At 36.0% G+C, this 17,649-nt stretch overlaps 2 protein-coding genes across 2 annotated transcripts in view; both read left to right on the forward strand.

Moving 5' to 3' along the window:
- Positions 1-4,485, forward strand: part of LOC310730053 (capZ-interacting protein) — an 18,549-nt gene extending 14,064 nt beyond the window's left edge. Inside the window, exons 5-7 of the mRNA XM_083548807.1 lie at positions 839-1,042; positions 2,004-2,474; positions 3,520-4,485. Coding sequence (XP_083404933.1) covers positions 839-1,042; positions 2,004-2,474; positions 3,520-3,552 — 708 coding nt within the window. The 3' untranslated portion in view covers positions 3,553-4,485. The remainder of the gene's footprint in view (positions 1-838; positions 1,043-2,003; positions 2,475-3,519) is intronic.
- Positions 4,486-6,931: 2,446 nt separating this feature from the next.
- On the forward strand, positions 6,932-15,272 carry c15h3orf52 (chromosome 15 C3orf52 homolog). Its single transcript, XM_083549500.1, has 9 exons — positions 6,932-7,327; positions 7,928-8,002; positions 9,354-9,422; positions 10,042-10,177; positions 11,185-11,318; positions 11,646-11,716; positions 12,290-12,465; positions 13,735-14,534; positions 14,778-15,272. Exons 1-8 carry the CDS (start codon positions 7,262-7,264, stop codon positions 13,743-13,745), a joined length of 738 nt encoding a protein of 245 aa, XP_083405626.1. The 5' UTR covers positions 6,932-7,261; the 3' UTR covers positions 13,746-14,534; positions 14,778-15,272.
- The last annotated feature ends 2,377 nt before the right edge of the window (positions 15,273-17,649 follow it).

A 17,649-nucleotide genomic window follows, 5' to 3' on the forward strand; every position in this document is an offset into this window, starting at 1 on the left:
AAAAAGATGCATATTTTTACAAACCATGTTAAAAACATGAATCTATAACTTGTGGTCATCTCTGTATTTGTTATAATGTGGCAGAATTACCTGTTCAATATAAATAATATATAATATAAATAATATAAATAATATATATATATATATATATATATATATATATATATATATATATATATATATATATATATATATATATATATATATTTATGTGTTCTATCTATAATACACACTTATTATACTTATACTTATACACCACAATTATGTGGTCACCCTGGAGGATTTACAGTAGCATTTACGGATTTATAGAGCTGTAGCTCTATGTCAGTATCTGGGGTTGGCCCAGACTTGCTTGCTAATCAGATCAGGTTTTAGCAATAATGCAAGGCTGCTGAGTTGTCCTACTTTTAACTTAGCAGCCATGAGACAAAACGGCTGCCACTTTTCTCTGTTCCTCTCTTCAGTACAGGTAGGAAACTTTTGTAGTTCCATGTCTACCTTTCAGTTGTCTCTGTATGGTGTTTGGTTGACTGTGCTTAATCAAGGTCATGTGATGTGATCCAGATATCTTAGTAGATATGTAAATAAATAAGTAAGGCTTGCGGTTATAATAATAATAATAATAATAATAAATGTCCAGCCCTATTTCCTTTCTCTGTTTATATTTGGGATGATTGTATAAAACACTCATTCTAAAAGATGACTGCAGATTAGATTAAGATGATATAGTTCTAGTGGCATAGAACTGGCATAGGAGACACACTCAAATTCTTACAATACATTGAATTAGTGTGGAATGTAAATGGTCTAATGTTACTATATTTCTTGTCTCATGTAGGCCATTCCCATACTGACACCCTCTATACTACTCAACTCAGCAAAAAGTCCAGAAGGGAAACAACAGGCTGCACCATTCTGTGCTATCAGCCCCTGTTGTCACCAGAGTCCCAACCTGAGGCCCCCTCAGCAGCTCAGTGAAAATGAGGTGCCCATCAGCTTTGAGCAACCAGCTGAGGGCACCACACTTCCCAACATTAACAAGGTCTGACTGTTTTGCTTTGCTACTGTAACAACTGAATTATGCAGGGAGGATAATTGGAGTTTATTGCTACCTATTTATTAAAAGTTGAGAATGATAAATTATAGTCAATAGGGACTAGGTTTTAATTAAAAAAAGACAATAAAATAAATGAATATAAATATTGCTGCTTTTACACTCTGAACTGAGTTAAAAACAAGATGATGCAAACAGTTTAGGCAACAGAGCTGTTGTCAGAGACTAAACTCCATGCAAGCTTAAAGGAGCTATCAATGGAAGATGAAAATTGTAATCCGTTTAACCCACTTCCTTCTCACATCATTACACCCTTCTTAATAGTTAATAGTTTATGTGGAATTTTGCACTAGACTTAGTGGGAGCTTGTAAACTGGGTAAAGTGGGTAAGCACTTTACCTTTGTCAGGGTCGAGGTGCAATACAAATATCCAAAACAGGTGCACTGAGATGAAATAGACACAGGCTGAGATGCCAGGCCATAGCAAGGCCATAATGCAAATGTACATTTACACTTGGGGCAATTGATCATATGCATTTCACCTACCTGCATGTTTTTTTAAGATGGGAAAAAAAGAGAAAAATGAGGACTCACAGAAAAAGGGAGAACATGTTAATCTCTACACAGATACTGTACCTTAGAGATACTGTTATTTACAGTATTTCCATATAAAGGAATTGACTTAGATCTTCCAGCCAAGAACTATGGGCTAAGAACTCTTCTCTCCTAGAAGGTTTACAGAGTAGGTAGTCAGTTGTCTTTAGTTGTTTTTAGTGCAAATTTTATTCCCTCTTTCAGAGCATATTGCTGCAGAATATCTCCTATTCACACTTTTATTTATTACTTTTATTTTAGATTATTTTTCTTAAACGTGACTAATAAACTAGTTCCTGTTTTATGTTGTTATACCAACAAAATACTGACACTGTTTTGCTTTTTGTCTCCACAGTGTCGAGTCCGGCTGTCTTTCAAGCGGCGACCACCAACTCGTCCGCACAGAAAGTCAACAGGTGATGAGGGGGTTCCAGACACACCAGAGGAAAACAGATCTCCTTGTGATTCACACAGTCCTGATACTCCTGACAAGAATGACAATACCAAGGATGCATTGAATGTTTCTGAAGATGAGACACAAGAGAACCAGGAAGACTTCACGCCTCCAATCACCGTACAAGACACAGAGCTGCAGGAAGAACTCAATGATGTGACCAAGGACAATGAGGGGAGTGGAGACACTGAAGGGGAGAACAAGGAAGAGGTAGCAGAGGAAAAGATCGCAGGAAATCCTGAGACTTCAGGAGATCTGGACAACCCACAAGTTGAAAAAGCACTTGAGGAACAAAGCAAAGGGGAGACGGAATGTGCAAAAAAAGAAGACGACACTGCAGGAGAATCTACTGAAGAGAACTTGGAAGCAGGGGTAATTTCTTCACACTAAATATGCATTAGCATGCATTATAAGGAAAGTGTTTCACCAAGTTTGATGTGGACTAGCTGCCATGAGTCAACTTTGCTTATTGCCTTAGTACAGTAAACACGGTACCCAATTATGTTAGATATTTGGTTAAGGTGAGGTGCTGCAAAAGATAAGATACCAATTCTGTACAATGATCAGTAAGTTCGAAATTCAGCAGCAGTTTTGTTTACATAGAAGTTTCTTTCCCAAATAATTTTATCACTTGGAAACTCTGTGTGAGCAAATCCAATTCACGTTGTTAGACTGCAATTTGCATATCTTCAATAGTTGTTATAGTAACAACGAAAGCATGTGTACACTAAGTAGACCAGGGTAGGCAAATATTAACTCACTACCAACATTCAAGTGGACAATGTTCAAATCAAATCAAAATCTTTGTCATACTTAGGCCATAGACTATATGACTAGAAATTCAATGTTTTTCTGTGTGGTGATTATGGTGAAATTAATACAAAAAACATTTACTTGTATAGTAGTAAAAACAATTTTAAATAACAAAATATATAAAAGATAACATCAGGAAAAGTATAACCTGTACTTGAAATTCAAAAAGTGTTTTACCTAAAGATCATTTCTAATCATGGCTCTGAACAGCTAGTAACCCTGAGGAAGGTGCTCTGTGCTGTGTGTGAACTTCACTCACATGCTTTCCTGATGTTCTTTTTGTGGTTATTGCTCTTGTTGCAAGCAGATGTCAAGTACCATGCCCTAAAACACCACATAAAAGTTTTTTCTTTCATTTCATGCTCATGACAGAAGAAAAAAGAATCTAATTTGGGTTGCGTTGCCTGAGAATCGAAAATACAAAAGCACAGTATTATCGACATTATTTGTCTATGTAAAAAGCAGTATGTTTAAAAAGAAATGAAGGAGAAATATACCTGGTTTTAAATCACAAAAGAAAAGGAAGAAAAATACATGCGGGCAATACCCAAGTAGCCACATTGGCTTGTGATTTTGTGATATATATTATGTACTTGTTTTTCAGGATCAAAATCAGGATCCAGCTTCCGGGGACTGAGCTCTACAAACATATAGCTGTGAAAGGTGAAGATCCAATGGAGGACATCAACCAGAGGAAAAACACTGGCCAAATGCAAAGACTTGTGCTTTATAATTTTGGACCTGGACCTGGACTTATGCTCTGATGTATGCTTTAAGCCTGAGTATTAAAATCAACAGTGTAGCCACTATCACACCAGTTTAAAAGCCTTGCATGGTTGATCATCTAACAGTGGCCTAGGAATAAACAGTATTTTTAGACTATGAGCAGAAAACAAAATATTACATTTGTAGATGAAATAAACCTGCCCTTATCTTTTATTTTCCTCCTGGATCATGACACCAGTGTATATTTCAGAACCTCCCTCTGTCTCTGATATTGTGTAGCTTGCAAATGTAGTCTTTTAACTGTTTAGAATAGAGCGCAATGGCTGGTGCAGATACTGTTATCGAGAAGGATGGTATTAACAGCTCTTACTAAACCTCAATTCCTATGCAAAATATGTAACATGTTATAGCGATTTTTACCCTCTTTAAGAGAATAACTATGCAAACGATCTTTCAAGATTTTTTTCTTGTACATTGATTATTTTCTATATAAGAATGAGCTTTATATTTAAAAAATGTATGGATTTGGTTTAATATAATTTGAATTTATATTTCATGTTATTATTAATAATGCAATAGTGGGACAGTGGCTCCATATTGACCAAAGGCACCTAAGAAGTATGTCTTTTAGAAAAGGATCAAGCCCAATTTAAAACCTATTTGAAGGCTAGATAGTTAGTGGGGACATGTTTCGCTAAAACTGTCCACAAGGGGGCAGTCGATCAAAGATTCATACATAAACTCTTGCCATTGAATCAAAGACTTCTGAAAGTGACTGTAATGCTGCTTGCAATTAATCAATACACCCCATGCACCAAACAATAAAACACACTTTTTAGCCGAATGTGGAACTTTTAGTGAAACTTGCAATAATAATAATAATAATAATAATAATAATAATAACAATAATAATAATAATAATGTTTATTTATGAAAATTGAAAATGTTATGTTTGATCTTCACAAGTCCATTATTGCATATTGGACCACAGTGTAAATCAGAATGTTGCCTTTTTGATACCTTAATACTCCACATGCTTTTCCTCTTCTTTTTGCTTTCCAGATAAACTCCCTTACGTAAGACATTCATGTAGCATCATTTTTAACTCTCTTTCAAGGCAAGATTTGTGTCTTGACTTGAATGACAGTAGATATCACCTCAAATACAGTTCATTACATTGGAGTTACAAAGCAGATGCCACACCTGTAACTGATTAAACAGGTGAAATCAAGTGTGGCTCCAGTTGACTGAAATAAATTGACTGAAACCATTCCTGGCCAACACTGAATTACATTCTCTGGCAATAGTATGAATTTCATTCCTTACACTAGCAGTCATAGGTTCCAGGTTCCTGAAGGGCTGAAGTCCAGCACAGACTAATGAGTTGCCTGCTCAGAGACATCTCTTATTTATCGTGGGTATGTTAGCGGTGGAATTTTGATCTCTTTAAGACTGAGACTGATGAGCACTGTTTCAATACTAAATACGAAATGTCTACCAAAAGATAGAAAAAGTAAGGTCGAGTCTCAGTGACTTGTTCTTTTGTTTTTCCTGCAGGTCCAAGTAATATGCTAATTTCTCGGGTCCCCGTGGGTGCATTGGCATAACAGAAATACCTAAATCTATGCAGACCAGGGGTAATCCTGGAGCTGAGTTACACCAGAGGGCACAGCACAGAATACAGGAGTACTGAATAGTTTGATGATTGCTGTAACATACTTTGCTCAGTAAAAAAGTAATTAACGTGTCTTCTGCTGCTAAGTTGTTCAGTTGGAAATATCATAATATAAGGTGAGCTTACTTAACCACCACTATAATGTTGGAATTTATATTTATGATGGCAAATCGCAAGTCTGTTCTTGATTCTGGCTTTTTGGGCCTAAAGTTAAAGAATCACACTTTAGAATAATATTATTAGACTTTCCATTTTCATTTTGTAGGAATAAAATCAGCTCATTTTAGTTTTATTTATTGCAATTATTTTTAAAAGCAGCATTATACACTGTTGGTTCTGTTAGGCAACCAATCACAACAAAGAGTGTAGGCCATAGCAACTTCAAATGTACTAGCCATGTTCAGAGTGTCATATCATCTATCTTGCTAAAAATAAGTTGCACACAGAGCAGAAGAGGAAGCCTGCATAATTTTTTTAAATAAAGATATTCAAGGCCGTATGTAACAGAACACTTACATGTGCAACTGCAGCATATACTCTATGATTCAAAAGTAGTTTAATTTATAATATTGTCCTCAGAAAGCATTTTAGAATGACCATTAAATTACTGACTGTGCCTCATCGGATGTTATTCAGTTTGTCAGCCCTACTTTACCCAGTTGGTAAAACAAGTCATAACTGACCAAATAATAATTGAGTAATGGACCATATTTTAACAACAGAGATAATATTAAACTAATGGCCATTTAATTAGACGTCATCTACTAAACCATTTTAAACAATTTGTCAACTATATTCCAGCTATTTCCCAGCACTCAGACACTCATACCCTGTTCCACCAGCAAAATACTATGGCCTTATAGAGGTTCCTTTTCTGTTGTAGATGAGGAAGAAATGTGCTGGCAAAATGTGAATGACAAAAGATGGCCTATATTCATAAAGCCTGTTCTTGAAACACTGGGTATGAAGCAGGACCTTGGGATGGAAGGGTTAGGGTTAGGGTTAGGGTCAATTACAGGGCACTATGCACAATTTAGCACAGGAGAAGATCCACACAAACCTTCTATCCTCCGTACAGACCCTGAAACTTTAGTTTCGTTTATTAAAAAATACACACAAAAATCACAAAAATACTCGCTCCTATGGATGTCAAATAACATCAAACCATACAATGTGGTTTTATCTAAAACAAACAAACAAAAAACTTTGTTGAATAGTTTTTTTGGTACAACGATGGGCACCCATATGAATTCATTGGAGTATATATTCGAATGATATATCTTATTGATTTTTTACGTTAAATGTTTTATCTGGAGACATTCAGTATGGAGGAATGTTCTCCATACAAATCCAACCTCTTCAAGCATTATAGGAGAAGATTCAGAGTTGATATCTTGGCAAAGGGAAGTAGCACAAAATATTGACAAAAAAAAGGTGCCAAACATTGTGCCCCCCCCCCCCCCCCACACACACACACACACATAATTGCACACATGATTGTATATATTGTATATATGATGATTAATGATTGTTGAGATATATATACAGTATATTTTAATAACATGGTGTTGTTATGATGATAATGATGATGATGATAATGATGATGATTGTTTTTACTGTGATGGGAAGTATCCAAGGAGCTGCTCTGCAGTGGGAGGAGAGTCTGTTTTTGTTTGTTTATCTCTCTGGCATAAGTCCAACCATAGTTATACTCTTTTTTTTTTTTTTTGACTTGACGTTTATTTCCGTTTGCTGAAAGAGGCAGACAGAAGTCGATTTCATTTGCACTTCCTACAACAGGACAGAATAAGACTTGATTTTATGCTCAGCACAAACCTGTCATATCTGAACAACTGATTCGGTCACAAACTTGCGTAACTTTTACACTGAAGTCGCCGATTTCCGGGTAACAAGGACTTGTCTGAGATATGATCAATGTCAAGACATGGAGATCGAATTAAACGATTTTAAACAATCCAACAATAACGACGAGGACGAACGACGGGTCGATGTGAGTTTTAAAGGGGTTTCTGTTTTCATATGTATGAGTTTGTGTTAAGACGTGCAGACGAAACCTAGTGGGGATTGTGAGATAAGTCGGCGAGTCATATGACAAAAAGTCGTAAAATGTATGGCAATATTTATTGAGAAGGGATATATTTGTTAAGAATGTAAACATTTTGATAGGAATATACCCGAAATGCTGAACAAAAAGAGGAGAGAGTTTTGTGTGTATTAGGAGGGCAAGTGCAAACTTTTCTTTCTTTCTTTCTTTCTTTCTTTCTTTCTTTCTTTCTTTCTTTCTTTCTTTCTTTCTTTCCTTCTTTCTTTCTTTCTTTCTTTCTTTCTTTCTTTTTTTTTTTTTGTGGATTAAAGCATACTATGCAGTTCCAAATATTTTTGTAAGACATTGTCTATTAAGCCAAAAGTTTTTTTTTTTCCCTAAAGTTTGCCTTATAATGGCGCACAGGTAAGGTTGCCACTCCCACTGTTTCTAAGATTACGTGCTCTGGAAGTGCGTGGAATCCCTGTCTGCAATCTTATTCAAGAATCCAAAAAGATCCTGATTTTCATTTCAATTCCCTTTTTGCTTTCTGTTGAAATATCAAAGGCGTCCCCAGGAAATGGAAGCTGCCCAAACACACAGAATGCCACTGAAGGTGTGCCCTTACTCTATAACTTACAGGTGAGTCTATTAATCTTAAATAGGATAAGAAAATCAGTATGTCATAAATGTCTAATGTACAATCTAAACACATACTACAAAATAAATGCTAACCTATTCCGTTAGTGTCGTTCTGCTGTCAAATATATAAATGACTGACTTTAGGCATCTGTTGTTATACACAGTATTTTTTACATCTCCTTCAGTGGTAGGGATCTCCATATAATGTCTGCTGGTCCAATACACTAATGTCCAAATGTACAGTATGAGGACTCATGACAATCACACCTTTAGGAATATTTCATTCCAAATCTGTGGACATTCATACAGAGATTCCTCCTTTGCAACCACTATAACAGCCTCCAAAACCCTAGAAAGGCTTTCCATTAGATTTTTAAATATGGCTGTGAATGTGCCCATTCAAACATAATCCAATTAGTTTAAATCTATTACTGATATTGGTTGAGAAGCTCTTCAATGACCTTCTATTATACACTTCAGCTATGTCTGTGGATCTTATTTTGTGCACAGGGGCACGGTCATGCTGTAACATGTTTGGGCCCCTTTATTTCCTGTGTGTGGAATGTTAATGCTACAGTATACAAAGGCATTCCTGACAATTGTGTCTTTTGAAATATAGACAACAGTATCGGGAAAAAATGCAAATGGTTGACCCAGAGGAAGATCCTTTTGACTCCTAATTTATATCCAGAATCTTTGTATTTCTTTAAAGCTGGTTTGTGCCAATGTCATTTTATAAAAGTGCTATACAGATTGAATTGAATATGGGCATGATGTGACTGGTATTGGGTGTGTATGCTCATGTGCGTTATGCTGGGTTGACTCACATGATCTCAAATGCCAGGCTACAATCAATAATACATATCCTTTATAATATGTGTACCTAAAAAAAGCCACAGTAACTGCAGTATATCATTACAATCCCACTTCATTTACATAAGCCTGTGCTTAAATCACATTATGCCTGCATGATAGTAAGGTTCCCCAAACAAAATATTTCATGATTCATAGCCTGTGTCTTTTCCATGGCAACCACATATTCTTACTAGAAGTAGAGCAGGTCCAACTGCTTTCAACATGAGTCACTGTGTATGTGACAAAAGAAACCTAACCTTATGTACCTCGAGTACCTGCATGACATCCTGAATGAACTAACCAAGCACTGAGCTATTGCATCTACTAAAATACATTTACACTAATAGATATATTCTCAGTTTTACATCAGTCAAAAAAAATGATCATATATTTATAACATATTGTCTGTAGATTGGCATTATGTATGTAACTAGACTTGCTGTACTGTATGTGTTTAATAAACTGTTATTTAATGCATGCTTGTTTGCTTAATCAGGATGGTGGTCAGAACGGAGCACACGTTATTGTGCCAGATATGCCAGATAACCCATTGGCGGAAAATACGGTAATTTGCAAATGCACTTTTTTTGCAGTTTGTTTTGCTCTTACCATAAAGATCTTTAGACCACCTTATCTACTCCACATTTCTGGTCTCTTTCCAGTGTAATACACACAGGAACACTGGTAATAATGGGCTGTAGAGCATTTATTAGTAGGTTTAGGTGTTTTTGGGGCTGAAAACCCCCCCTTAATGCCCTTATGCTTTTTTATTGTGTATAACTGTTTTTATTGTTTTTTAATAAAATGCTAGCATAGTGTTATTTACATATGTCTATTGTATTTGATTATTATGAGTACACAGAGGATCATTTCCTCTGGGAATTGCAATACTATGCACACTGTACAGCCATTGAAAGCAAGTGGCAGCAGTAGACCTGAAGGGAAATTCCACTAAACTCAAGATGCATTTAGTTTATTTGCATTTGCATTATTTGCAATATCTGTTTATCCTCTTACTAAATTTAACCTAATAGAAAATCTCTGGTTATCAATATAATCCACAAACTGACACAATGAAAATATTGGAATTGAGAAAAATAATGTCTTCTACCATTTTATGAAGTATGTAGTCTTGTCTGAGGGATTGTAATATGTTTATATATTTTCCCTTGATTTATTTGCAGCCAGTGGGGACACTCAGTAGATTGAAAAAGGAGCTTCAAGAAGAAGCTTGTTGGAAAGTCAGAGTGTGGATGCTCATTCTAATCATCTTAATTCTAATCATTCTTGTCATCTTTTTCTCAGTTTACTTCTGTTCAGGTACATTGCAACTGAATGCATATTGTTTCTTTCTCTAATTACATTAAACTCTGTTATAGACTCATTATACACTATATCATATACAAATTTGAACAAATGCGACAAGATGAACATAAGTGTCGTATATCAGCTGCTTATTTTACATTGAGCTTATTGACATCCACAGTTTGTCATTCATGACATTAAAAAACACTACATATAAAAGTAAAATCGATGTTATGTGAGTGCAAAATCCAGACTTTATCTCAAAATAATTTCCTTTTTTTTGGAGGTAAACAAAACACATGTACTGTGTTAACTAGTACTGGTGCTGAGTCTTTTTGTTTCAGGGTTGTTGAGTCTCTAGAGTTTATTCCAAAAATGTTTTTCACTAGAGGCTACGTATTCTTATTCTCCATATACTCCGTACATCCACAATTGTGGGTCGTAATTTGTCTTAATTTGTCTCCCTGTTTTCTACCTGTTCCTCTATTTTTTCATTCTGCAGCATGTGTTTACCTGTCCAGAGTGCTCGACAGTTTAACGGGTGGTGCGTCAGTAATAATGGTCTGCGGGGGAACACAATGCTCCTTGTAGTTAAATTGATTGATGATTTGCTGTATTCCGATTACTTGAGTTACTCGAGGAATCATTTCAGCCCAAGTTTAGTGTTTGCTGCCATACTGTACATGACAATGGCTTGGCAAAACCCTACACATTGTAAAATTTGGACTTCTAAATATACTGAATATACTACACAGAAAAAACTATGCAGGATCTCCTGACAGATGTTTCTCTTTCGCTTTGGAAAGATCTAGCATTTTAAAGTTTGGTTACACCCAAACTGGTTTACCTCAGCTGGCTCCTCACATGATCACATCCTTGCAGCAAGACATCCTATGCAACCCTAAAATATTACGACACAAGCATTTCAGACTGTTTTGTGTAATCTATTTATGTTTAATCTATTTAATGTTTTCTTCGGCTATTTGTCGCATTTACTGACAACAACTGTCTTTGTTTCCCAGTTCACCAAGAAGATGTGGATGACAAGTACAATGTTGCAGATTTTGTGGTACCACTCTTCTTTAGAGGAAATTTTACACTTCTCAACAAGAACTTAACACTAGATACACAATCACAATCCATTCTCAAACAAAAGGTGAGTTGACTGCTATACTATGTGGCTGCCCGTCTTAGTATTCAGATTCTGCAGTGTTGCTGACCAGATTATGTTGCATCAAATCCTCTTTAATAATTCACACCCTATTTAACAACCCTCCTATTTCCCAATGTCCTAAATGGAAAAAATTTATTTTTGTCAGCAAGTTTTATTAAGTTGGATTTATTCGAAAGAACGTTATTGAGTTTTGCAATGAGAACGTTAAGAAAGATAGGGGAATTCCATTTCAGGTCAAGTCAGAGATCAACTGTCTCATGTCAGCTTTTTTGTTTCAGTATTTAACTTTTTGTTTCTCTTCCTCTGAAGCTGACTCACATCTACAATTCCTCATATGCCCTGGGACGATACTTCTCTCTTGCTACAGTAAACGCACTAAGGTGAACCTTGCCCTTTTGTAACCTCTCTGTTAGCAGCCACATAGTTTTGTCTGCAGGTCACTTAAGTAATTGCTGGGTTCGATGCAGCACGTTACAGCAAATGTGTGGTAAATGAACAGTTGTTTTTGTACTGCATGGTGTCAAAGTGCTACCTTCCTGTGAGACAATATTTTCATCCTCATCCAAAGAATGATATAAAGTATAAAGAAAAAACAGAGAACAACTTTAACAAGAAATTCTTTCACAATATTTTAATTATGGTAGCAAATGAAATGTGGTGGTTTTTTTGTTGCTGTTTTCTTTGTGTAATTTAATAATTTGTGACAGTCTGTCTGTTTTAAAATACTCAACTCAAAGTGTACTGTAGCAGCTAGAGGGCGTGTTTGCAAAATCCTGTTTACGTTTAAACATCGGCATGTGTAGAAATCAGACAGAGGAAACAGCTCAGGGTTTGCATAGAGATGCTAAATTCCTTGACAGAATCTACAGAAGAATCGTTTCTGTGCTATAGTGCATATCCTTAATTGTTTTTTTTAATGCTATATAAATCTTTGCCTTGTATCTTTGTTTCAGGGACAGTAGCTCTCCTGTTGAGTATGAGCTGAAATTTATGATGCCTGAAGAGCACAAGCTGCTAAAAGAATTTACTCTGAGCAAGGAGATGGTGTACAATGTGCTTCTGCAACAAATATATGACCAGGACATCAATGAGCCACTTTGTATAGTGCCAACTTCACTTACCATGGAAGGTAACTATAGCTAAATATCATAGGTGGGAGGTAACGAGTAAAAATACTTTGTTACTGTACTTAGTACTGTAATAGTAAATTAATTTACTATTTATTATTCGGACAACTTTTCACTTTTACTTATTACATTTTTACACAAATATCTGTACTTTCTACTTCGTACATTTTCAAACCAGACTCGTTACTTTAGTTTTAATCGATTTGGTGAAATGTCAATATTTTTTCTTCTCACTGCGCACCGTTTTCAGTCCATCAACCTTTTTCCTGTCATTGCATGTTTTTTTTTCAACTACCACTGGTGTATCATTTCCTGGCTCTCCCACACCACAGACGTAGGCTAGTTTAAAAAGATAACAATGAGCAGGCAGAAGGCAACAAGGAGTTTGAGGTTAATGTGGATGAGACAGAGGGAGTCAGTGATGTACACATGACTGAGAACAGCGACATTCCTGATCACATCATCTTTTCACTGCTTGTGTTCTATATGGTGGATGTTAATGTAGTGGTAAATCTCAATTGGCAATTGGCAAATTTATGTCTCAAAATTTCTGAGAAAAAAAGTCAGTGTGAGTTTGTATCACGCAATTCTGAAAAAAAAATTCTGAATCAGAATTCAGAATTTTCATTTTTTGATCAGTGGTGGAAACTATCATAGAATCAGAGAAGATAAAATATTGATCATGTCACCAAATAGATAAAACTAAAGTAACAAAACCTGGTTTGAAAATTTAAGAAGTAGAAAGTACAGATATCTGTGTAAGAAATTTAATGAGTAAAAGTAAAAATTAGTCAGAAAAATAAATAGTGAAGTAAAATACTAATACCAGAAAAATCTACATAAGCACAGTAACGAAGTATTTGTACTTCATTACTTCCCACCTCTGCAAAAGGTTAAGCCTTAGTGCCTATATGTAGTTTTACATTTCAGTAAGTCTTGATGGTACTTTACCGTTTTTACAGATTTGACCTAATTTTAATGTAAGTGGAAAAAAATACTATGCTATTATCTCCAAAGAAAAGTCAAACATTGTCTGCCTTTGGACTAGACGAAAACCAGACGAATTCATTTAAATGTGGATTGTTGTGTTTGCTTTACTACACTTACAATGCTATTATTAGATCAATAAAAGTTATTAGATATTAGTATAAAGTAACTTGACAAAGCAGTTAGATTAAATACAATTTATCATGCAAAATGTTATACCTGTATTCATTCCCAGTCTGTATAATCTTGGCTGTTTGGACAATTTCTTTTCTTACTTTTTACAGTTGGGAGTTAAATGAGCTGACCTACAACCGCAGTCTTGATGCACAAATGACTACGTTCTCCTGTGTTATGGTGACCACATGACACCAGTGGTATTGTCGTCAGTTTCTGCATCTGCCTGTTCCTATATTGGATCCACTGTTTTAAGATATTAAGTTATTGCCCACAACACTTAATTGTAAGTGAGAACAATTTCCTCAAACAGGATTGGGGATCAAAGAACTGCTTTTTCTCAGGTTTTTATATAGGAAGCCTTTTCCGAGTTATTATTTAACATTTAGACATTTATCTGTTGTTGGTCTTAACATAAGTCAGGCCTCTCTGCACCTTCGATAAAGACAGGAGCTCTTATCAGATACATATTGTGTTTATCTTTTGGGAGTGGAACTCTGATCTAAAGCTGAATAGCATTTCCACCCAGTTCTATGTGAATGTTTTGATCGACCCTTATTGAGAGTCTTTGAGCTATATCTCTAGTAGAAAACACTGGTTTAATGTATATATAATATATGTAATATATTATTCCATGTATGTAGGATTAACTTGTATACAACAATATTTGGATTGGTCCCTGGAGGACTAGTGGTTCGGTCTCAGCGCTCTCACTGCTGCTAGCCAAACAGCTGAGTAGCACAAGACAGTGTACTCCCAGTACTGGCCCCAAGACCAGATAAATTGGAGAAAGGGAAGAATCTTACATAAAACCTGTGCCAAATTAAATAACCATGGACCAATGATCTGTAAAAATGACGACCCCCTAACGGAAGGAGCCAAAGAGAAAAATGTATTATGCATTTTAAGCGTTTAATGTGTTTGTTAAGGTCCCCTGGTGGTCTAGTGGTTAAGATGCAGCGCTCCCACCGCTGCGACCCGGGTTCGATTCCCGGTCAGGGAACTATCCCCAGCCACTCTTAGTGCCGGTCCCAAGCCCGGATAAATTGGGGAGGGTTGCGTTAGGAAGGGCATCCAGCGTAAAACATGTGCCAAATCAAACGTGCGGAGGATCCGCTGTGGCGACCCCTAACGGGAGAAGCCGAAAAGAAAGTTTAATGTGTTTGTTAATCACAAGGTGGTGCTGTTGCTTCATATGAAAGGTTTTAACACTTTTTAAACCTGCGCCTGTGGATGCTATTTATTGTATATTGTTTTAGAATTTTAATGATTGTATTTTGCATTCTTGTGACCAAAATTACTTTTTTGAGGATTATTTTTTATTTTTTTTTATGTTTGAACAAGGTAAATATATGTATATATTTTACAACCTTTTTGCTCATGATCTTTTTCATGTCCCCCTATGATATTGGCTTCTGTGAATCCAAGTGAGGATTGAAAGTAGCCGAACATGCATTATTATCATTTGATATCCTGAGATCTGCAAAAACCCAGCAGAAATGTGAAATTACCACTTGATTTTGAATTGGCAATTAAAATCCCATAATGCAAGATCTTAATTAGGAGAGAATTAGAAGTCATTTTTCATGTTTTTTTTTTTTTTTTTTTTTCCTGTGTCATTCCCTGATCATTAAAGCATTAAAGCAAAGTGCATTAATTACTGTCATTCAGCTAAAATGTTGTTGTCTAAAGTTTGCATAATATTGACTTTGGAGATATTAATAGTGCAGTACTGTAATGGTGGTAAAATGTCAGGCTTTCTTTGCCATAACCTCATATAGTCATGTACAGCATCGGATTTACATTATTTAAGGTTTGAATATATTAGAAGTAAGCATATTAGAAGAGCTTGTGTACAAACGGTATCAGTTGGCAAAATAAGTCATCTGATATGTGTGTGTGATGATTCAGGCATGCAGGTTAAATGCTCTTTTTTATAAGCAGTTATGGTATTTATAGCTTTAATGCATCTTCAAAGAAGCAAAACTCTATTTTCCAAACATGTTCTGGCTAATTAATTATATTTTGGAAGAAGTACATGCTTCATTTTTGGCTGATTTGAATCTTTATGACCCTGCTCCAGGAAGCTTCCTGGGTTAAGTTATTTTAGTTTTCTCTCTTTTTGCTAATAAAGTGTTTCATCCTGCACAAGGCAGAGTAAATCTAGTTTCTAAAAGCTCTTAACAAGATCACCACTGAACTCAAGCTGTTGCTTTCATCAAACAGCAGTGAATACAGTTGGAGCATGTGAACAAGCATATTGCTATATTTGTTATATTTAATTTATTTATATTTTATTGTATTATATTTTATGTTTAATTATTGTTATTATTTTATTTGACAAACTGCCCCATATTGTTTTGGTCACACGGGCCAGCCTTCGCACACCCATAGTAAGACAGCTGACCAAAAACCTGATGATCACTCTGACTTAGCTCCAGAGATCCTGTGGGAACAAAGTTTCTAAGTTTCGAAAGGACAACTACAGTATCACTGCAGCCCTCCACTGATCTGGGATTTATAGCAAAGTGATTAGATGGAAGTCTCTCATCAGTTCAAAACCCAGGAAAGCTTGAAGTTTGGCAACAGGTACCTGAAGGACATAGACTGTGTGGAACAAGATTTACTGGTCTGATGAAACCAAGACTGAAATAAATTCTAAACTGTATGTCTGGAGGAAACCTGGCACTGCTCATCATCTGCCCAAAACCATCAAGCATGATGGTGGCAACATCAGCATTGACTGGGCAACTGGGTCAAGGTTAAGGGGAAGCTGAATGGAGCAAACCATAAAGATATCCTCAATAAAAACATGTTTCACAGTGCTCAGGACCTCAGACTGGGACGAAGGTTCACTTGCCAACATAACAACAACCCTAAGCACCCAGCCAAAACTACACATTAGTGGCTTATAGACAACTTCATGTTTGTCCTACAGTGGCCCAGCCAGAGCCCTGATCTAAACCCTATTGAACATCCCTGGATGAGAAAACTAACTGTCCACAAAGGGTCCCATCCAACCTGACCCAGCTTGAGAATGTCAAAAAATCCCCCAATCCACGAACACAAAGCTTGTTGCGTCAAACCCAAAAACACTCTAGGCTGAAATTTCATCATTTTCATATTGGATGTACTTTATTATAAAACATTGAGCTAAATATTGTTTCAAACAAAGGGGTTAAAAGAAGCTGCTTTCTCACTGTTATTTAGCAATTATGACTCTCTCTCTCTCTCTCTCTCTCTCTCTCTCTCTCTCTCTCTCACTCTCACTCTCACTCTCACTCTCACTCTTACTCACCTGATTAAATCTTCCTGAAATTATATGCGGAAGAAACCTTGGGAGGTTCCAAACTCAAAAGGGAACTCATCCTAATCTGGGTGACATCAAATGTCCATACATTGTGGTTTCATCATTGTGTAGGGATCAACTGTTCACAAATGGAGACCTGAATGCAAAACTGATCATGGCAACTGCAGCATAAGCCATTATAGCAAACTGTTTATATTAATTACAGTACAAATCCATCATCATGGTTCTTGAGTTTATCCATATTAATATATCATGCATAATTAGGCTGTTCATGTGGAAGCCATGCTCAGCAGCATCTACATGAGCAAATCCAATGATTGTATACTTAGACTTGCCGTTTCTTTATCTTTTTTTTTTCTGCAAAAACAAAACAGTGTTTTAATCATATTTAGCAGTTTATTTGTACATTTCCTTCACACACTGTGTCAACATGACTACATCCTTCTGAGAAAGCCTGTTCAGAGTCTGGGTTAGAGTCAGTCATTAATCAACCCTCCGTTAGGCAACATTAATGCCTCACCAGTGACTCATACTGTAAGTGCCAAATTTTCCACTGTGTGAGCTGATGGATACACAACAGTGTCTCTCTTAATATATCAAGACCCAGTAAAGTTGAGAGGCCTACTCTACTGTTTTTGCTTTCAAATTGGTTGGATGTGAAAATGTGAAACAAATAATTAATTCAATTCGTTTTTGTTATTAGTATATCGTTTCA

This window comes from Silurus aristotelis (genome assembly GCF_946808225.1).
Source record: "Silurus aristotelis genome assembly, chromosome: 8".
NCBI lineage: Eukaryota > Metazoa > Chordata > Actinopteri > Siluriformes > Siluridae > Silurus > Silurus aristotelis.